A 23,443-nucleotide genomic window follows, 5' to 3' on the forward strand; every position below is an offset into this window, starting at 1 on the left:
CTGATTACTTCAAGGTTCTTATATGTATAGATTATGAAGCACGAGCATTATATTCAAATACTGAGGAAGTCTATTAAAAGATCAAAATGCACTTTTCTCTCCTACAGGACAAGGTGACTAGCAGAAGCTGCAAGAAAACAATGATTAAATGCTAAGAAAAGCTCTCACCAATCATATAAGGAAACCAAGAAATTTCCTCATTACAGATATTTAAGAAACTAGATTTGCACAACTGATTGCTTTACACAAAATTTCTTTAAATGGATTTCAATCAGAATTAAAAACAGTTCTGAATTACATTTTCCCCTACTAAGATATCTGCTGAACAAGCCAGACATCTAAACAATAGTGGCCTATTTATGTTGTAAATATGATTTTAACTTTTTTTAAAAAGTTGAGTGTGGCAAACTACATCTACTTACCATGGTTACAGCATGCTGCTACATTTACCTCAGAAGAAATGCGGTCTTGCAGCAGTCATGCTTGCAATTTACTCTTTCCACCAATTTAAAAGGCCTATCAGGAGACTGATAGTCACAAGTGTAGCAAGTACAGCATTGTGTGGCTGTGTCTTCTAGAGGATGTACAGTTTATCTGTAGTGTGAATGTGTCACTTCAACTGGTACTAAACAAGTTCTTGAATTAGGGTTAATGTCATACTGTGGTGTTGCTGGGCAGGGAGGAGGAAAAAGCAATAGGGTGTATTAACAAGCAGAGAGCATGTGTCCCATATCCTCTACTTCTGAAAACATTTTTTGCAAGCTTACAGTAATGATGTTGATTTCCTGAACCCTTTTATATAGTCTCATTAAAATCTCATTCTAATACCTACGTCTTTCCAATCTTGTGTGCTAAATCCACAGTAGGCTTCACAACAATCTCAAAGAGAGATGGTATCTTCTTGAATTCACCAGAGGGATCTTGAAAGCTTTCTGTATCTTCCTCAGTAAATGAAAACGGTTCAGGTGGAGTTGGTAAAAGTCCAACTCCTGGTGGTGGCTTAGGAAGAGGAACTATGCCTCTCTTCCTAAGTTCTTCCAGTTCTTTCTCATCATCATTTTGCGGCTCTTCTTCAGTATTCAGTACCTAAAAGAAACAGTCAATGTAACAAAAGTCATGAATGTTTCTGATACATCTTCTATATAGCATTAGAGAATCCCACCATATTCCTTACTGGGTTCTGTATCTTGCAAGTTACCAATAGGTTACAACATTTTCAAAATAGAAAGTTCATAATGATAAAAATTCATAGAATACAAATGGGATTTAAAATACTGTCATACATTATCAGTCCAATATTAACAAACAAAATTATCTGGAATCCCCTAGCCAAATCTCTTCTAAGCTTAAATCTAGCACCAAGTTAGGCAGTCTTGTAAGAACAAGCAGACGACACAACCCATCATCCAAACATGGAGTTTACACTGGTCCACTGCTATTAGTATTCAGCTTTTGTGGTAGGCTGGGATCCAAAATAAGGGTGCAGTCCTTTTTCTTAAAGGCAATGTAATTCAATTATTTTGTTACTAGAAGAAAGACCAACCATGATTAAGAAATTGAATACTGCAACAAGGACTGAATCCTACCTGGAAGTGCAAATGGGCAACAAGCCCTTCCTAAAACATTCTGGATTCTACAAATTCAAGGCTCATCTGCAGAGATGTGTACTTCCCCATTTCAGTGAGCTGAAATGGGGAAGTACACATCCCCATTTCAGATTCAGATCAAAATCTCACATAAAAATGAAATGCATCTCTTTTGATCATATTGGATCTTGCTGCTTACGGGACAGTAGAGACTTGATTTTGTTAAGATGCTTTGAAACTTGAAAGGCAGTGTATTAAACTGGTCCTAGTATCCTTTGTCCAAACATTATTATTATTATGATGATGTTCATTTTCTATCCCGCCATAGCTGATTACTTGGAATTCACCAGAAACACTGTTCTGTGTTCTGGGGTAATGTCTTAACAACATGGTCAAGCGGCTGAAGAGTAACAACCTGAATCCAGACAAAAGGTGTTTGCCTGGAAGACAGAATCTCTACAGGGGATTGTTCTGCCCACATTAGGTGGAATGGCAGTGATCTTTAAATTCTGTACATAAATCCTACTTCCCTGATTGTAAATCAGATCAAGTCAGTTGTAAGCACATTATTCTTCCAACTGCATCTTAGGTGAAAACTGTCTCACGTCTTATATTGTTTGCCCCGAAGGGCTTTTGATGTCAGGCAATCTCAGTTATCATTTGCTGCTGTTGAGACAGGTGTATATGGTTTTATCTGGTTGCTTTTTATGCTTTTAAACAATTGTTATTGTGCTAGTGAATACTAACTTTTGTAGGCTGCCTTGAACAGCTGTTCATGGTAGACAACAAGTATGTTTTTTTCTAAATCCAGAGGAAAAAAACCCCACACAAAACAGGAAGATTAGCTGGAAAAGATAACAGACTGAAAGAAAGCAGAAGGACAGAGACAGATGCAACATATTTCCATTACTGAGGTTAACCTGGAAATAGCCTTAGTATCACATCAGACATTTTTTCTCTGGGCTTGACCTACGAAAAAAGGTTTTACAAGTTTGTGTCTCTTTACAACTGGCTGGAGTTCACAATGTCACCACAAAAGCATCTCCAGTCTCATGTATTATTTTAGAATTTTATACATATTAAATACAAACACAAAGGACTATTTTTACACAGCTTTGGTGCTCTGAAGCCTCATTAAATTCTTAGAATCCTTGGAAAATCAAGTTAAAACAGTTTAATCACTGGCTTTTTTATTTTTGAAAACTGACACAAACTTTTCAGATTTCTGTATGAGCCTGAATATCCTGATAACAGGCATTACTTACTTTATCAAGTAGTTCTTTTGCTTCTTTAGTTAGCGGATCATGAGAAAATTTGCATTTATCACCGTGGTAGCACTTTGCTCCTGTATGATAGAACTTGCAAGGAAATTCATGTAAACCAATATTAAGAATTCTAACAAGGCTAACATTTCTAGTAAATTGTTTAGCATTTTGTTAGGCAGAGAGTAGTGAAATTAGGCATGTAAGAAACTCCTTTAAGTATGCAGGATTCCTCTCAGTGTAGGCTGGGCCATTCTTTGTCAGGATGAACAGATTCTCTATATGGATGAGGTAATGGTGAGGGGATATATTACATGGAATATTATGAAATTGCATTGTCTCAAAAGATTCCCCTCTTCTATTATTTTTATTGTATGGAAAAAAACACTGGCAAGAGAAAGCACAGCATTTTTAATAGCCGCCTTGAGTCTGTATGGAATGGGTGGGATATAAATATAATGTAAATAAAATAAAAAATAAAATGTTTTAACAATATACTACCACTAACGATTAACTTTAAATATAATTACTTCCTAACAGGCATGGATCTAAAGCTCCTTTCCCCAGTGCTTTGCAAGTATTACTTTACATTGCATTTCAAGCCAATATTTTTATAGAATACCTATATAAGTTTTCGAATATATTGCTTAAATTATATTATCTGAATATTTTTGTAAAAGGATATTATGCATGTAAATACATTTCTCGCCTTTGGAACAATAACCCTGTATGTAAAATTTGCAGATTTCCTTTTTCTTCTCTATCTCTGCATCATGATCAAATTTACACTGGTCTCCCTGTGTACATAAAGAAAGAGGCTATTAGTTACAAGATTCTTAAATTACACATTGAGTTTACAGTAGGAATGTGGTAAACTGTAGCAAGCCTTCAATTATTTTTTCACTAGCTGAGCTGAAAAGAATGAAATAAACTTCTATATTAATTTTACAATAATAAAATAAAGCAAATTATAAAAGTGCATCCATATTCTGGCTATATAGAAAAAAGAAAAGAAAACATGAAACTGTTTTATTACAATGCACATACTATTTACATTCAGAATGTATTGCCAATTTTGGCATTATCAGAATTGCTGAAGGTTCTCTTTTCACAGTGATGCAACACTGTGATGCAAGAATGTGTATGTTAATTACAAAGCTATCATCAGAACAGTTTATTTTTCCAAAGAGGAGTTCATGACTTTCATGCTTATAATGAACGTCTTCAGAGTGTTCAAAAGTAGAACAGGTAACAGAAACATTTAAAATGCTAAGAACAGACTTAGTCATTCTAACAGTCTTAGTCATTCTGACTTAGTTTTCTTGAAATTCTATGAGATCAATGCAAAAAGGTAGTAGCACAAATTACTTAATACATAAAAATGCAATATCCTTAAAAAATTCAATGAATTCTATCTTTTTATTGAACAAATGAATAAAATTTATACACTCTAGAAAGAGTATACTTATATACCCACCTTAATGCATCGTGCCTCTAAGAAATATTTACAAATTTGTTTTCCTTTGTGTTCCACAGTATGCTGGTTTATGAATGCCTGACTCATAGTTGGCCACTTCTTCACTGGCTTTATTTCCTGTAAAAACAAATTGCCATTTTAAAGCAGTTTTTCCTTTTTAAGTACAATTCCAAATTAAAAGGATTATAGAGTTCAGATTTTTAAAGGAGATATTATGATTTGCTGAGCTTCTTAAGGTCAAACAAAGAGTTCCATTATTAGTCATCAATATTCTAGTTAAGATAAACTTTATGAGTATTTGACATGTTTGTACAAGAGCTTCTTGTGTCTGTAAGAAGCAGTTACTTTTCATACATCATGAAAATCAGGCATAGTTTTTTCAGGGCTGAGGTCTGAAATGTACTGTAACTTAGTCAGTATGGTCCATCTTTGGACCAAGATGCTGAAGACAAAGCTTAAAATTAACCCCGAACCACTGTTGCAGGCTTGCTGTGAAGTCTTACAGCCTTAGTTCCCCATCTTTCAAAGAGAAATTAGTTATCCCACTCTAGGGATAGCCTGAACTGCAAACACAACAAAGGCTGTAAAAGCACTGGCTATTCTGTCCAGTGGCGGTAGGTTGTGCTAGCTTAGCCACCAGTCATCTTACTGCTATTGACTGATGGACTTCATCAGAGCTAGTTACATAATCTTGTTATTTTTGAAAAAAACAACAACTTCCTACTGACCAGTGATTTTTATCTTGTTACTATTTAATGTTACAAAATTGGCACTGTCCTTCCCACAGTTTAAGCTCATCAAAAGTTGATCAATGCACATAAGTTTTTGCTATAATACCGTTTAACAAAGTAATTGTCATCATTTATAAAAACACCAATGAAATTCTACAATCATATTACAACCTTACCAAAGGCAGCCAAAGAACTAAGTTTTCTCAATATGTAAAATTTCAGGATTTTAATAGAACACATGCCACTTCCATTCCATTTACCTCTTCAGGTCCTTTATTTGCACCTCTTCCCCTTCCACGATCTTTACGTTTCAACTTTTTTGGAATACCACGGCCTCGACCCATACCATAGCTATTGCCAGTCTGTGTAGCACCTGGGAAAAAATGTCAAACCATTTAGGGCATAATGTTCCAGGAGAACAGGAAGAGAGACAGGATGCATAATTTAATTTCTTGGCTCAGGCAATGATGAACGTACCACATAAGATCCTACATCCCAGGTCAGTAATACAATGCCAAGGTGATTTCTGATACTGTAAAATTGCACAGTTTCTGAATTCTGCCTCCAAACCTTTGTCATATTTGTTCTTTCTTTTTGTTGTCATATTTGTTTTGATCTAATAACTTGTTATGTTTAATTCTCTTACTTCAATATTTAGGCTCAGTGGAAAAGGAAACATAAACTGAAGTGCTTTTGATTGAGGGAAAGACAGAAGATAAATCACAGAGTTGTCTTAGTTGCTCAGGACAGTGAAGAGGTTCACCCAAAAGACTGTCTGGATGTTATTACTACTTGACCTGTTTTGGCAAGCTAAAGTCTTCTCTGGAGGATGTAGCTGGCCTTTTTGCAGTTCTCCTTTGGCTAGTGGCAGCAATAATATATTGATACCATCCACCATACGATCAATTCAGGATTTCTATGGGCTCATCCTGACATATACCTATTCCTCTGAAATCCATCATACTCACATCTTAGGGAAAACCAGCAAAAAAGAAAAGAAAAGAAAGAAAAAACAGAAACAACCAACCTTAAAAAAATCTGTATGTTAAACAGGTTAATCTCACTTTACCAGCCTTTAAGAACTCTAACAATTTTAAATCAATGTATGCTAAAAGTATTCCCCACAATTTCATGTCTAAAGAGAAGAGATATTTATAAGAAAACTCTTCCACATTTAAATATCATATCATCCTCTGGATTTTCAGTGCTCAGTAACTATGAAGTCTTCGCTGTTAGGTGACACCAGCCATATTATAAAATGTTGTTATACAGCTATGACAGATCAGTGAAGAGATCATGTAGTGTGACTAAATAAACTTCTGGCACCTCTATGCAAGAAAGTGATCCCTCACAACACAGAAGTTGGCTACCCCCATTTTAAAATACTGACAACTTCAACAGATTAAAATATAGGATGAGCACTGAAGCTATGGCACATGTTTAGGATTAGCAGGACAGTTTACTTGATATTCATTCTTGTGTGTCTGAGCTAGTACAGGCAAGACAGAGTCTGACCTGGGACCTCAACATTTGACTTAGCTCAGAGAATTTAAAAACAAAGTTTAGCTGATGACACTGGAAGTGCAACAGTGGTCCTTTTACTTAGTAGTCCTTCAACATTTTCATGCCCAGGACCTCTTTTTAATCTGATTAATGACTTTCAATTCTAACACTGTCAATTTATTTACAATTTCAATTCTGCAACTTTCAATACATTTCTTTCTCCTTTCTCTGATGACAGGGACATACTTCCCAAACAAAAAAAATGGGGCAGTGCCAATGAATGGAGCCACTTTTAAGTTGGCAAACAACACACTTGGGTCCCCACCATCTAGTTGGACCAATGCTCAATGAACATGCTTCCTTTGATTTCAGTGGGGAACAATTACTCAGACACCCCTTTTGATAACTATATTCTTACCATGAGGACAGATTCAGGTGGGCAACCATGTTGGTCTAAAGCAACAGAACAATCTTCAAGTGTGCATACACATGAAAGCTTATGCCAAGACTTAAACTTTGTTGGTCTTAAATGTGCCACTGGACTCCAACTTTGTTCTATGTTCTTACTACAATTATTAACTTGACTAAACCAGACGATTTTAGCCCTAGACAATATCACAGGCAGTTATTTGTGTTAAAACCAACTAAATTTAATATTCTCCTGCAGCAGCAGCAAAGCTAGTCTTTTTTTTTACTCAACTACCTGCCACACAACAACATAAAATAATTAGATGTTTCATCAAAGGGACTCTATAAAGTAAGACAGTATCACTTCCCTTGTTTTATCAGAACAATTTCACAATGCAAAAGCAAGCAGAAAAATCTCTTGAACAAGCATCCAAGGGTTGCTGTACACTTGTTTTCCCCTTAACACAATTCCTGTATTCCAGTGCCTGACAATTCCCAAGGGCACTCACTACAGGACTGTGCCTTTTTTGGGGTGGGGAGAGGGTATAGGAAAGCACTCATCTGGCACAGAAAAGCAGCAAATAATAAAGACAGTGTACATAACTGTAGGACAAACGAGTGGGGCAAAAGCATAAAAATTCCAGGAGGCAAAAAATGCAGTGCCTCTGGACTGCCATAATATAACTTTTGCCCAGAGACTAACAGCAAGTAAAAATGCAGTCTTAACCGCTAAAAAGTTCCACTCCGAACCATTGGACAGGAAAGTCTATTATTCATTATTTCATTATTTATTTTGCAACATTATCCTATATTTCAAAATTAACTTAAAGCAGCCTGCTAATTTACCTTTATGAATCCCTTTCATTCCTTGCTTTTTCACTGGTTCTTTCAAAACTGGAGGTTCTAAATCAGCATTTGATGTTTCTTTAGCTTGTCTATATTGTTTTAACTGGTCAGCAAAATCCTCTTTTTCATCTTCATTGTAGCCAAAATTATCATCGCTGTATGTGCTATAATCCTCATAGTCCTTGCTTTTTGACTTTTTATTATGCTGTGTCTTCTGTGAAGATGTGTATTTTCCTGAAATATGTCCATGCTAAATCAAAGAGAGAGTGACAATTAGAAAAGCATTAGGATGCCAGGCGTAATATCTTCTACTATAAACAGCTGGAACTTTCCAGAGTCTCCAGCAGAAGCCTTTCTCAAATTTGTCAAGACAGCTTAATCAGATGGGTTCAAAAATCCTTTCGACACCTGGGTATCCAAATACCATTGAACCTGCAGGATCTTCTTGATAATGGTTTCTACCAACTTTCCCAATATTGAAGTCAGTCTGACTGGCCTGTAATTCCCAGATCTCCTCTGGAACCCTTTTTAAAGATGGGGGTGACATTTGCTACCTTCCAGTCCTCAGGAACGGAGGCAGATGTCAATGAAAGATTACATATTTTTGTCAGAAGATCCACAAGTTCAATTTTGAGTTCTTTCAGAACTCTTGGATGTATGCCATCCGGACCTGGTGACTTATTAGTTATTAGTCTTTCTCAGGGAAGGAGGTAATAAACTTTGTAAACTGCCAGCTGAGTGGAGATGAGTTTCCTGCAAGGAAATATCCATTTGCCCAACTGTGTGGAAGGGACAAGATAGATGGCTATTTGGATGAGCTGAATGGAGCAATAAAAAGAATGGAGATGTGTACACTGTTGATTGGAGAAAAGAGTGCCAAGTAACCCATGATGGGTATCACTTCCCAAACTCACCCAGCTAGGGCAGGAAGGGTTAAAAAATGTGAACACTGTTACCAGCACCCAAGATGAACCAGGAACCAGGGAGGGAACAGAGTGATGTCTGTCCTAACCTCCATTTTTAAAGTTCCAGCTGACTTGTGTCCATACCAAGGAGGGGAGGCCAAAGCAATTTCTCTGTCTCTAAAGCTTAATCTAGCTTCAAATGTTTTATTTTCCTTTCTTTGTTCTGTAGTAGTCCTTTAGTGCTATGACATATTTTTGGACTTTAGAGTTTGAAGCTGTTTTATAGTGAATAAAGATTGTGATGAAATGAGGGGCAGAGGGGCAAGAGATGCCGTGACAGACAGTTATGATGACTGAAAAGAGACCAGGCGTTTCTGTGGTTGGGAAGAAGATGTGCTTCCTGGGTAGAGGACATCCTTTTTCAATTCAGACACAAAACACACTAGCCCAGGGGTGTCAAACATGCATCCCAGGGGCCAAATCAGGCTCCCAGAGGGTTCCTATCAGGCCCCTGCGCAACTGGTTGTTCTCTGCTGCCTTCTCCCTCTCTCTTGCTTCCTTCTGCATCACAGCATGCTTAGCTGCACAGAAGCTACAGAGCAAAGCCTCTATTTTCTCCATTGGCTGAGGCGCCTCCCTTGGAGAGGAAGGGGGGGGAGGGATAGCTTGGTTTGCCAGGCTCTCTCAACTGAACTGCTGAGCTCTCAGCCAAGTCTCTCTTCCTTCTATTGGCTAAGGCTCCTCCCCATTCTGGTCCCTGGAGAAGGAAGGAGAGACCCAGAGCTTCCCTTGCCCAGTTCCCTGGATTGCATGGGACAGATACAAAGAAAGCACCTTTAAGACCAATGAGTGCTCCTGTTTTAAGCATGTTCTATTTTAAGTTTTAAAAAATCTTTAATCGTGTTTGTCTGTGTCCCTTATAAAGTTTATATATCCGCTACCTGGCATTACATTTTATGACACACATGGCCCAGCCCAACAAAGTCTCATTTTTGTCATATCTGGTCCTCATAACAAATGAGTTTGACACCCCTGTGCTAGCTATTTGATGAGTAAATATGTCTTGAGTGGAGGGTCCAGATTTGGTGGGCTTGAGCCTCAAGACTTGGCACTCAGGTTGGCTGAAGGCCTTGGAGCACGTGTGGAGTATGGTCTGAAAAGAAGAGCTGTTCATTTGTCTGGAGAGCTCCATGACAGAGATCATGACAAAAATCATTCTCTTTTTAAAAGTAAGACTGTGTTCAGAGGGTCCACCCAGCTGTGCATTTGGCTGTTTCTTCCATGCAAAAGTTAAATCCCTTGACTAGGCTGGGTTGGATAGCAAACAGGAGAAAGTGGGGTGGGAGCTAGGAGCATCTACACATTGTTCACACACATGGAGCCCAACCAGTGCCCCAAGCCACTGATGAATCAGGGAAAGCATGAATCTGCTGAGGTACTGGAGTTCCTGGAATAACTGATGTGGGCAGGGAGAAGTGGAATGAACCCTCATACATGCATTATTGCCTCCTGCCCATCATTGTAAACAAAGGTATTCCAAATTTTTACCTGCAGAAGCACCACTAATGAGAATATTAGCTATTTTTAACATTCATCTACCAGTAATCCTCACTAAATCTATGATGAAAGGAAATGGAAAATGGTACCCAATTTCCCATCCCTGGCAGTTGTTTTAACAGACACAGACCCCATTCAAAATCTAAGATCTATACTAAGGTAACCTGAATTAAGCTGCAGTAAAGTGTACATAAATTATGCAGATCAGCAATCTGACCATTACAGTTGGCAGCAAAGTAATTAGGGCATCAGGGAGTAAACACTTGAAAGGTCAAATGTCCCCAGGGCTAGCAGGAAAATCTATAGATATACCAAAATATAAACACAGAGACACATTTGGCATTATTTTTAAACTTTAAGTAGCTACATTCAAATTAAAATTGTCCTACCTATTTTCTGTAGCATAAATATCACATGTGGCATACACAAATGACTGCATCATAATTAATAGCAGTCAGAATGAAGCAATACTTATGCACAGTTCCACCCTAATTCCATATGGAGAATATTCAGTCTGATGACTTCCAGAGATGTGAATAAATGTAGATTAGTTACACACTACTGGAAGAGGTTTTGATCTCAATGAAGTTTTGAGAATTTGCCTCTTCAGAGTCTGCCTTCCTCCTTAGGACATTTTAAAAATGTTATCTGAATGCAGCTGCAAGTCATAAACCTTTTAATTATTTCTGTAAGTAATTAAAAATGGCTTGTGAAGTCAGGTTTTACTCAGATGGCACCTTTAATTGATATTAAACAAACATACAAACATACATGCAGCGGTTATTAAAGCTACCTTTAAATAAACTGCTGCTAATATGAATTTACTATTGACCTTACACAACAAGCATTAATAAAACAGCTTGTGATTGTGCACCACTGCTGTAATTGGAATATCCAATTCCAAGCACTGCTGTTCTCACAAACCAATTGGTCATGAGAAACTAAACGTCAGGAAATCATGAAACCATTTTAAGCACATAACAGGAGGCACCCCAGATTCGATTACGATGAAGAGTAATGGGCTTCTCGGAAAAGTCCCTTTTATTTTCTGGGACACTAATCCAAGTCACCCATATCAAGGTTTTTTCACATTAATATGGAAGTCCTCTCTAAGGAGAACTGAAGCAGGATATTATTCTCCAGAAAAGAGCATAATGTGTTAATGATCTTTGAGAAGATTATTCTCAGGTACTAGGACACCAAACAGTAAAAACTCACACAATGTAATTACAAAGATCTTGACTGCAATCAAAGTGAGAGCATATGCTGCTTGAATCTGCAATTCTGACTTCTGTGAACAAATATGGCATAAGGAACAACAGACTCAAGGCACCAGTAACACCTGAGATGAGATCCATTTTCTTTGCACAGAACAATGGAAAGTGTTCATACTAAGCAAGCAAAGAGTGGAAATAAACTCTGCTTAAATTTTTACTGACTTGTCTGGCATTAATAGCACAAAAATGGCAGTAAGTTATAAAAATCAAATATTGTTTTTGATTAAATAAATACACTAAAAGCCTACATCAATACAATTCCAGCATGAAAGCATGTATCTTTTAAAAAAGGATGGAAATTATGTTCTGAAACAGGCCTGAACATAAAGACTACAGAGTTGTGAATATGAAAGAAAGTAGGTCCACCTTAAAAACTGTACCTGGAGAAATGACGAATCATAATCTCTGTAAAAACCACCTCCTTTCTTATGGGGTCTTTCTGAACGTTCAGCATCAGACTCAATGCTATAATCAGAGCTATCATCACTAGAGGGGGAATTATGCTGAAAAACAAAACCAATTTAATTTGCATAAATGTTTGCACACAAGAAACTGCATATACTTTAAACATACGATATATGGGTTCGAAGCAAATTAAGAGCCCCAAGCAGGGGTTCATAACTCAATCTATCAGTGATTAACCAATAACAAAAACAAATTGTACCCTAGCTATATTGTATGTATACAATAGTTTCTTATCTGCCACATTTTATCCTGCATTCTTCCTTTGAAGGGCTCAAGTTTTTGCCACTTCCATTTTATCCTCTCAACAATCCTGTGAGACAGGTTAGGCTGAGAACAAGTGATTGACCCAAGGGCATCCACTCAGGTCTCCCAGTCCTAGTCCCTACAGTTACTAAACCAAAGTAGTTATCAAACACCTAAGCATTTGAAGAACCCATGTAGCCTTTAAAGCCAAGGGGGATGGCTAAGATGCCAAGTAGAAACTCACTCAGAATAAATCCAACCAATCTTGTTTTCAGGCCTGGTTATGGGACTAAAATGGTCTTGGGTGCCCTGGTGAATGACCTCTGCTGGGGAGATGAATAGAAGGAGAGCAGCCTTGTTGATTCTCCTGAGCCTCCCAGCAATTTTCAGTACCATCAATCATGATACCTTCTGGGCTGCCTTTTGGAGTTGGGACTGGTAGGCACTATCTTGCATGGTTTCAGTCCTGACTGGAAATCAGGTTTCAGAAGGTGGTGCTGGGGGTTGCTGCTTCTGGGGTCCTGCAAAATTCTATCTTGCACCCCACAGGATGGAGGAGGGCTAATAGACTGAAACTTAATCCCAACATGACAGAACTGCTACTGATGGGTGGAAGGACTGGCCTGGTAGGGAGGGGCTTGTAGTTCTGGATTGGGTTCCAATTCCCTGCTAAAGGAAAAGGTTCACAGACTGGGAGTCTGCTGCACTCAGGCTTCATGTTAGATAATGAAATGGCAGTGGTGGGCACATCTTTCAGCAGTTGCAGATGGAAATTCAGTTGAGGACTTTTCTAGATCTTACCACCACACTGTGTACCCTGGTAACATGTAGATTATTGCAATGCAGACTACATGGGACTACCCTTGAAGATTGTCCAGAAAGTACAACTGGAACAGAAAGGTGTGGGCAGGAATGATGATCAGAGCAGGTTGTAGTACCGTTCCATCACTCCAGTACTGTTCTATCTACACTAGCTTCCAAACTTCCTTCTGGACCCATATCAAAGTGTTGTTAACCCTTAAAGCTTTACGTGATGTGGGACCAGCATACCATCTACTCCATATGACCCTACCCAATCATTATCAACAACGGGGGTGGGGGTGGGGGTGTGAGGGCTTCTGGAAACAGCCCTGATACTTCCTTCTGAATTTTCAACACTTCAATGTAAAAAATTTACAAGGCATTCTGCAGGCAAAAATCACTTATATCTGTTTCTGTCTTGACTTCAATCTCCATCCACTTATTGCAGCTTGAAAAAATTGGCAAGCTGCTTGGAGAGATGTGACCTACTCTTTGTCCTTTACCTTTCATGAATTTAACAGCTTTTAGTGTTTTTGAAGTAGGGGATTTTGTAAATGACACTTAAAAAGGTGGCACATGGCCTCGAAAAAAATACCATTTGGATTTAGAGCAGAGGTGGTCTAACTGCAGCTCGGGAGCTACATGCAACTCTTTCAAACACTGTGTGGCTCTCGAAACCCCTACCACCTAGTCAGCTGACCTGGAAAACCATTTGTTTCCAATTGAGGGAGCTAGAGCATGCTTGCCAAAATATATCACTTTCAAGAAAAATTTCAGGAAACAAATAAGATTTTGTGTCAGCAGCTCAAGGCTGCTTTTATTCTGGTCTGATGCTAATAACATATAATTGAACAGTGAATCGGATAGGGGCATGGTTGGCAACTTGGGAGCTGGCAGGCCATTGGGAATCTGGCTGCATTCATGTCTTGCGGCTCTCAAACATCTGACATTTATTCTATGTGGTTCTTACATTAAGCAAATTTGGCCACCCCTGATTTAGAGAATTTAAATAACTACAGGCTGATTGCTAATATTCCTCTATGAGGCAAAATGCTTGAGCAGGTGCTCAGCTGTTTCAACTGCAAGTGGTTTTGGATGAAACCATTACGTAGACCTATTTCAAATGATTTTCAGGACCGGTTTCAAAAACAGATTCAATGGCTCTGATGGATGACATCACTGAGAATGGTAACAGGTATGCATCCCTATTAGTTCAGCTGTACTTCTCAATGGCTATCATCATGATAAATTGACTGGGATTGTATTGGGGGTACCACCCTCCAGTACTGTTCCTGTCTAATTGCTTCCAAGAGGCAGAGTTAGGCGAGTTCTGTTCAGCACCATGGCAGTTGTATAGCATGGTGTTTCACAAGGGTTAATCATTTCCCTCATACTATTTAATATTTGCATGAAACTGTTGTGACAGTTGATCTGAAAATCTGAAGTGTCATCAATATGCAGATAACATGCATGTTGTCATCAATATGCAGATAACATGCATATCTCTTTGGTGTAGAGCCAATTTGGTGTAGTGGTTAAGTATGCGGACTCTTATCTGGGAGAACTGGGTTTGATTCCCCACTCCTCCACTTGCAGCTGTTGGAATGGCCTTGGGTCAGCCATAGCTATCACAGAGCTGTCCTTGAAATGGCAGCTTCTGGGAGAGCTCTCTCAGCCCCACCCACCTCATAGGGTGTCTTTTTTTTGGGGGGGGGGGAGGTAAAGGAGACTGAAAGCCACTCTGAGATTCAGAGTGTAGGGTGGGGTATAAATCAATATCTTCCTTCCATCTAAATCAGATGAGACTGCTAAGGTGGTAAAAGACTGGATGAGGGACAATAATCTCAATTTAAATAAGAAGGTACTACTGTGTGGTATTGGTGCTAATCATGACATAGGGAGAAAGCCTACTGTAAACAGGGTTGCAAAAGAAGATTTGCAGCTTGAGGGTGATAGTCCATCAGGATCTACATATGGATGCTTAGATCTTGTATTTAGTAGCTTGTCCTTTTGGCTATTTAGTCACAGTGATCCAGAGGTTTCGGTCTCATTTTAAAAAGTTCCAGTACTCATATATAAGATGCTGATATCCACCAATTCCCTTGTTCCCTCTGCAGATCCCCAAATAGGCTTTTTTTTTAGAGTACACTCTCATTCTCTGGCTGAATGGGGAAGGCCAGTGCATGAGAATAAGAGGTGAGTCTGAGAAAAGGTGCTCAGTACCAGTTAAGTATGATCACAAAAGCCCTGCAGTGATCTTTGCTCATGCTACTTCCAGTTAAGATTACTGAAATGGTCTTCATGTAGCACTGTCCTCAAAAATGGTTTAGAAACTTCAATTCATCTAGAATTTAGTGGCAAGACTTCTACATAGGATGGGCTACAGATAACTTGGCATTACATCATTGTTGTTAGTTGCTGTTTTTTGTCTTGATTTTATATTGTTGCTGTTTATGGGACACTATCCCTCATCTATGTTTGCTTGTTTTATATGTGTGTGTGTGTGTTTGCACCTGAAAGTCATATCGATCTCTGGTGACTGACCCTACTGGGGGTCTGGAGGATATTCAAAGAGGTGGCTGAATAAAGCCTGCCCCTGTCCTCCTGACTTGGTATTTCAAGGAGGTCTCCCATCTAAGTACCAACCAGTGTCAACCCTGCTTAGCTTCCAAGATCTGACAAGATCAGGCTTGCCTGGGCTATCCAGGTCAGGCCTTGCTGGTCTATTTTTAATACCATTTTACTGTACTATATACCATCTTATTCACAAAGATTGTTATACTGTAACACCAAATGAATCCAAGCAGCAAACTACAGCATCTCTTACGATATCACAGTACATTTTGAGTACACCTCTCAGCTCACATGTGATGCCAGCAATGCTGAAAGCAATATGTGACTACACTGGAGACTGATTCTCTTGGCCACTTTATATTCCATGGCTTTTGATCAATAAAGATATGCACAGTTACCCCAGAGTTCTTCCTGGCTCTACCATTCAGTTCTGTGTTAGATGAAATCTAGGGAAAGGAAGAATAAGCCCTAACTTTGAAGTGTCCACACTAACAGTTAAGAAATTAAGGTATTACTCCTCTTTAAAGAGAAGTTTGTCCTTCTGCTCCATTTTTGTTTCATGTTCTCTCTAAATGTGAACAGTACAGAAATTAATATTAAGAAATTAAGTGGAAGTAAATTTCTGTGACCGTGATGTTCAAAATAATAAACAAAGATGACAATTTCACAGGCAAGTACATAACGAAAACACATGGCAGTACTTCAGCAAAACAAAATTCAACTACGTTGATATAGTCAGGACTTAAATGTTAAACTTAAAAAAAAAACATATCCTCTGTGCTCATACTGCTCAGACTAAGACCACTTGGAACCATCTAAAAGTATTAGGGTTTAACTTTAAGCAAACTAAAGTGATTTCAATAACCACTCACTGTAACTGTATTGATATGGTCCCTGTACAAAATCACACAAATTGAGATAGCCTAATTTACTGCCTTAGTTAGTATAAGTATGGTCCAAATTTCCTGAAGTTAAGGAAGATGTTAGTAGTGCCATTTCTTGCACAAGTTACAAAGAATTTTGAGTAACAATTCTAACCTTGTGTTTATCTCTTCTTCTCCTTTTTGATTTTTTCTTTTCTTTTTCTTTTTTGCGTTTTTTTCGAGATTTTCTGTGTGTTTTTTCATTTTTCTGTTTATCTTCAACTTTTGCATCTTGCTCTTCCTTATCTTCTTCAAAACCAGCATCGTCTATTTCACCATCCTCAAGTTCACCATCTTCTCTGTTTCAGAAACATAAATTCTAGATTCAATATGAATATAATTTTTGAAATGACAATGTTTTTCTACAAGAATGTAGAAAATGTAATGGAAAAATTTTGTTTCACATTTGTATTTTCCTTAATCAAAATTGTACTCAGTTATACAGTCACATAATATGATTTTTTTACTCTCCATTTCAATTAAGAGTGGGATGCAAAGTACTATCTAAAAATTGCTAGTTTTAATACATTTTATTAATTGATGTTACCAAAATAATAAACAAAGATGACAATTTCATATGCAAGTACATAGTGAAAAAGAAATATTTATATGAAAAAATATACAGATTATACTACTAACTAAATACTAGCACTAACTACTAAAAAGACAGCTGTAGTTTTTGATTGTGAAAAATGTATAAGTGATAGGGAAGCATACATCTCAAATTTGCTTTAGACAAGCTAGACTGGTACAAATTCGTACATTATAACTATCCTACGGTATTTACTAGCCTGGTACAGGTATGCATCTCTGAACTTAAAGAATTATCTCTCTGGTTTATTTATGCCATAGGGTTATGTCAATATAAATTAAAAAGCACTTTGTATACTATATGATAGGAATTCTAACAATCATACAAAAGCATCGATCTTTTGTATACGGTATAGGGCATCAGTTAAAGAGAAGGGTGGAAGGGTTTTCTCAAGAATGTCTCAACTAGAAACCAAAAAGCATTAGTAATTAATGTCTAGTTAGAAGCTATTTTTAATGTATATATTTTTGGAGGCTCAATATAATTAGAACAAATTGATTTCACAAATTGTATATGCCAAAAGTTTTTTTTTTTTAAAGAGCATTGTCCTTAAACAGAATGACTGTTGCTCCCCCTTCTGGTAAGAATCTTGCATTCCAGAAGATAGCTCAATGAGAGAAATGGGGGTGGGGATGGATTTAACCTTGATTTAAAGACTGCCTGACTATGCTTTCCCTGACATTTGCCTGTGTACAAGACTGTCAACAATTGATAGCTATTATAACACTAAAAAAAATGTTTAGCGTAGGCCCAGCGAAATCTCAAAAGATTTACAATTTTGTGGACAGCAACCAAGAACAATTACATACATGAACTTATTGTACACATATAATACAGGCAATAGGTTATCTCAACTGATTTTAACGATGATTTTATAGCATGAAGAAGAACACTTGTTCCAACTGTTGGCTGGGATTGAGATTCCCCAACCTCAGAATATCAAACAAGGGGTTAGGTCTGGCTCACAACAAATGAGGTAATGATCATAGTGGAATTCCTTCCAAAGAAATTCCATGCACATAACTAGAAATCAGGGAGAAGAGCTGTAACCAAGCCTTCTCCCAGATAATGCCTATATGCAGAGATTTGTTTTTCCATGTAGAAGTATTCCTTCAAATAATCTTGCACCTTGCAATCTGGAGTGGTACAGTCCAGACAGGTTCACTACCTCGTTTGCTGCTGCCACATACAAGGACTATCTCAACAGGGAAATGCTAAGTCTTTAGAAATAGCCAAGATGATTCTTAATAAATATGTGCGATGCAATATGATCCTTCTGCTGTTCCCCAGGGAATCTTGCAGTATTCTTACCCGTTAAGGCTAACGTGCTAGTCTCTGTGTTGTCATTGTTCAATTCTGCATGTCTTAACTTTGTACTCAAGTTTTGTTTTTGTTATTAAATGTTTGAAGCAAACACACACAGCCAGGAGAAGCTTAATGTGCTTTTAGAAAAGAGGAACTTGATAAACAGAAAAACAAGGTGGACAAAAAAAGAGGGAAATTCGGTGTAAAAGATTATATATAAGTAAACAGTAATACATCTTTAGGTATAAAAGAGAAATGGTCAGAAAAGTGGTTAGAAAGTTGGTCTACATCAGTCAAACTGCCTGAAGATAGATGAAATCCTCTATTTAGAAATTTTCAAAGTAAGGAGTACTTAACATTCTAACTCAGAACAAAGAATTAGAATTGATGACCAGTGGAACCCCTTCCTATAATCATGCAATGGAAACGCGAATCTTTAATTATTTAATATGCCCATGTAGATGCATTCAACTCACTTCATTATCCACTTTTAGAAGTGAGAACTATAAAGAAATTATGCTAAACAGGCCAAATTATTTCTGGCTGCACGGCTCCAAGTATTAACTTTTGGAGTAGTCCACCTTTACTTAAATAGGTATTTCATGGAATATGGTCTAAGGCCTACATGATAGCACCTGTCATTCACATGTGCAGGCACATGCATATATACCCAAGACTATAAATAAACCTGTAATGTAATAGCCAAATATTTATCAGAGGACTCAGTTCTGGAATTTGGATGGTGTAATTTTGGTACTGTAACTATAACATTCAGTCATCTTAGGAATGAAGAAAATGTGTATATATAAACTACAAGCGCATTTTGCATATACTTGTTTTGGAAGAGCTGAACTGAAATCTGAAGGCTCTATTCTTGCAACTAGGAGAGCATAGGCAGCAAAATGTCTGTTTCCCAAGCAGCATTAATGATTTAATGAACAGTGGAAAAGTGCCTTGCTCTTTGAAGACTGGGACTCAATTTTTGAAAATAAGACTCAAATTTCTTCATTGTTCCTTTTCAATACTGTAATTAATAAAACTTTTCTTTATTATTAATAATCATCTACCTTTTGTGAAGATACTTATTTCTACCCACTGCAGTAAGTAGGACAGAATAGACTGCTAGAGTATTGAGTATTAAGATCTGTCACGTATCTTTCTTGCCCTATCTCTTATATCCCAACAAAACAGCAGAATTCTCCAAGTAAAAAAATGACAGCCCATTTGTATTCACTCCAAAATATAACAGTGGGCAGCTAAGGAAAACTAAGCTCATGCTGCACTAGAAAGGCTCAATGTGAACCTTTCGTTTTGTGATTTGAGATTATGGCAGGAAAAGAAAAACCAAAACAAACCTCTGCTAGCCGCTGAAAAAGGAAGTACACCTCTAGTCTTCCTTTTTATTAGCTAGCATATGGGGAACATATTTAGCTAAATCTTATTAATTCAGAAGGTCCTGTTTTAAAGTTATCTGCCTATAAAAACATTCAATGTACTACTGGGACACTTTGTAATAAAAAAAAACGGTGTAAGGAAATGTTCTAAGATATTATAAACTACCAGTGGAATTTATCCATTAAGAAGTTGCAAAGCAATATACACTGAAAATTTTTGGCTGTGCTTCTCTAACCATTCAGTGCAAGTCCAATACATTTCAATTTATCTTGCACTTTGAAGGTCAGTCGCACAATATTATAGTAACTTCTCAAAAAGTTCCATTTACACTACAGAAAATTGTTAACTGTCTGGAAAGGAAAAATTTCTGCGCTAGGATACTAGTGATATCTTGGACTCTTTTCCATTTTGGCTGATTGTCTCCAGTCACAAAAGAATAAGAAACTATATGTCTATTAACAACTTAGAAGGGTGCAATTTAATTAAACATTTTTTTTTTCTTTAGGCAATGTTTGCTGCTTGACGAAAGTTGCATTTCATGACACATGCTAGAAGTAGTAACATTGCACTAGTGTTGCTGCATGAACAGGGAGTATGTAATGTTTTGTACCACTTTGATAAACAGTGTTGTTTATGGTGATGGAGGGCTGTGCACAAGCAAACTTGTCTGTTATTGGGAACCCAATGTAACCATTGACCTAGAGAGTAATATTTGAATACATGTTATTGAATGACAGGTAAATAATTTCAGACGTTTAAAAAAAATTGGGAAAAATCTGCATTAAAAAACAAGTATCTGCAGGAAAGAGAGCAAGACACAGGACCTCCAACCAGAAAAATATGCCTCTGGTTTGTTAGCTCAATGGGATGGAAAAGTGGCAAAGATAACATCAGAGAGAACTTTACCTGCACACAAAGAAGATTCTGTTAAATGTGTAAGGTGTAAAAATAACAAGTACTTCTATGTATACATAGGGGAAAACACCCTTTGATTTCAAATGGCAGAGGGGTCAGGGAGGATAAGAACAACAGTGATGTAACATAGACACTCGAAGGAAAGTGCATTTTATGAAAAGATGGATTTGTAAAAAATGAGATGTAAAAATGCATGCAAAATGCGCCTCTAAGAGATCACCCCCCAACATACCTAAAAAAATGCTCTCCCACCAGCCTGAAGGTGACTTTACCCATACAATGCTACAGAAATATTTTCCATTTTCTTTTTTTTAACCCAACCAGGCACATTTTTAACACACATCATTATCACTACCACCATCATCCCACATTATACCGTCATTCTTAGTTATCACTGTTAATTATCACCATTGAGAAGCGGAGAGAAAGAGAGAGAGATAGAGAGAGAGAAGAACGTTACTCGACCTTTCATCCCCTGCATGTTGCCTGTCAGAGTCGGGCATGTTTTGGTCAAGAACTGGGTTTGGGGGCTTGGAGAACAGGCTTTCAAAGGCCATTGTGCTGGTTCTGGCTGTGTGTGCAGGGAGGAGGAGGAGGAAGGCAGGACACTGCTGCTGCCCGTGGTGGGGCGTTGGGAGAAGAGGGAGGAGGCGCGCACACACACACCATACACTCGAAACACGCACAGCGACGGCGCTGTTTCTGCTGAGGGAAGAAGGCGGTAGGATCCCCCTCAGGCGACGAACGACGGTTTCACTCACGGTTTACTGAGTGGGGAACACAGAGGGATACTTTAACGGTCGCCCAAGGCATGAGGCTGCCCCGGCGCCTCAGCAAAATAAGAAGAGTGATAGTTGAAGGCGGCTTCGGAGGAAGAATCCCGGCCCGGGGAGTTACAACAGCCAATGCACACGTACAATAAAAAAAAGGAAGGGAGAACACAGGCGGGGCGGGGGGAACGGGAGCTGTTGGTGGCCGCAGATGAGGAGCTGCTCTGGTTATTTCTTCCTTACAAACATGGCGCCCGATTCAGAAAGACAGAAATGGCGCGCGAGATGAAGGACTGGGGGTGGGGCTGAACACGCTCACAAAATGGCGGCGGGCTGCCGTCGCACACAAGCGCAGAGAAGGAAAGCAACTTCTCTCTGGCGCCTCCCGGGTCGCCGTGACCGAGATGGCGTTTCGAGCGCGCTCTTCTTCCCTAGCTGTTCGTAGCCCTCAACCTTAAACTTTCCCTCATTGGTCCGCATCGCAAAAATGGAATTGGAGAGAGGGCATCTATTGGACGCGCTACTTGCCAATCTGCACAATCTAACGGACGAGCGTGCGCCTCTGCCTCGATCTTTTTTACAGTAAAAATGACGTAAGAGGCAGTACCTTTCACTCTCAGAGAAACCAAAATGTAGTGGGGCGGCTGTGGGGGTTTCTTGTCTGGTAATGACGGAAAACCCGCAAAGATCTTGCTTGTTTTACTATTGTCTCTATTTGCTTTCATCTCTGGTACCGGTTCAAATTAAATTCAGTCAACTACTGAAAATTGGTGACTGACATCAAACTAACACCTCCCCCCCTACAAGTTACGTGCATATTTAAAAAGCTATAAAGATAACGAGGTAAACATTTCCAAAACAATGTTTTAAAAGGAGGCTGCGGCTTTAAGAAAACAGAATGGAACTTTGGTAGATACTTAAGTACTTCTCATGTGTATCTGCTACTTTTCATGTTCGGTATATAAGAAATGCCCCTATCTGCAGATTCCTGAAGGGAAAGGCCATGGTGAAGTTCTGTAGCCGTAAAAGGAGAAGACATGATTTCGATGAAGCTTTGCATTCTGAGAACCTTCAGCAGTTATTAGTAAGTCTTAGCTACACTGTTTCATTCTGGGTAGAAGCTTGTGCATGCACAGTTCATCACATGAGGAAGTGTGTATGCAGATGAAAGCTTATACCCAGAATTAAACTTTGTCTTAAAAGTGCTGCTGAACTCAAACTTTTTTGCATTTCTTCTGACTGACATGGCTACCCATCTGCATCTATTTTAGCTATATTGTCACTGTTTTAACACCCCAGTTCACTTTTTTTTGTTAAATAAATCATATTGTTTGAGTAACCAATACGAAATGGGCAAAATTGGGCTGAAGATTCCCTTGCAGTTGATTCCAGGCCATTGTTTAGAGCATGTAGAATTATGGTTGCCAACCATCCTGGAGAAAATTGTCCTGTCTTGTTAACAAAGGTTTTAGGGTTGCCAGGTCTGACTCAGGAAAAATCTGGGGACTTTGGGTGTGGAGACAAGACTTTGGGGGTGCAGCCAGGAGCAAGGGTGTGACAAGCATGATTGAATTTGGAAAGGAGTTCTGGCTATCACATTTAATGAGACCACACTCCTTTGGAATGCCTTCCCTTCATAGAAATTAATGGAGGATGGGGCCCCTTCTTTTAGGGCTCATAAAATTAGACCCCCTAGTCCAATCTTTTTGAAAATTGGGGGGGGGGGAGGTTGAGAGGCACCAGATGCTATGCTGAAAGTTTGGTGCCTCTACCTGAACCCCCCCCCCCCCACCCCGAGCCCCAGATACCCTGGATCAATTTTCCATTATACCCTATGAGGACCAGTCTCCTTAGGATATAATGGAGTGCCATGGGGACATTCAACCCTCCCTCCCCCTTTGGATAATC

At 38.5% G+C, this 23,443-nt stretch overlaps 1 protein-coding gene across 1 annotated transcript in view; it reads right to left on the reverse strand.

Annotated features, from left to right (window-relative positions):
- ZC3H6 (zinc finger CCCH-type containing 6) overlaps positions 1–21,967 on the reverse strand; it is a 28,091-nt gene extending 6,124 nt beyond the window's left edge. The window contains exons 1-9 of the mRNA XM_060248234.1: positions 21,231–21,967; positions 16,674–16,857; positions 11,933–12,055; positions 7,814–8,063; positions 5,317–5,429; positions 4,326–4,442; positions 3,532–3,645; positions 2,852–2,959; positions 833–1,086 (exon numbers count right to left, since the gene is read on the reverse strand). Of these exons, the coding sequence (XP_060104217.1) occupies positions 833–1,086; positions 2,852–2,959; positions 3,532–3,645; positions 4,326–4,442; positions 5,317–5,429; positions 7,814–8,063; positions 11,933–12,055; positions 16,674–16,857; positions 21,231–21,322 (1,355 nt within the window). The 5' untranslated portion in view covers positions 21,323–21,967. The remainder of the gene's footprint in view (positions 1–832; positions 1,087–2,851; positions 2,960–3,531; positions 3,646–4,325; positions 4,443–5,316; positions 5,430–7,813; positions 8,064–11,932; positions 12,056–16,673; positions 16,858–21,230) is intronic.
- Positions 21,968–23,443: the final 1,476 nt, after the last annotated feature.

The sequence above is a fragment of the Heteronotia binoei genome, chromosome 1 (genome assembly GCF_032191835.1).
Source record: "Heteronotia binoei isolate CCM8104 ecotype False Entrance Well chromosome 1, APGP_CSIRO_Hbin_v1, whole genome shotgun sequence".
Classification (NCBI taxonomy): domain Eukaryota; kingdom Metazoa; phylum Chordata; class Lepidosauria; order Squamata; family Gekkonidae; genus Heteronotia; species Heteronotia binoei.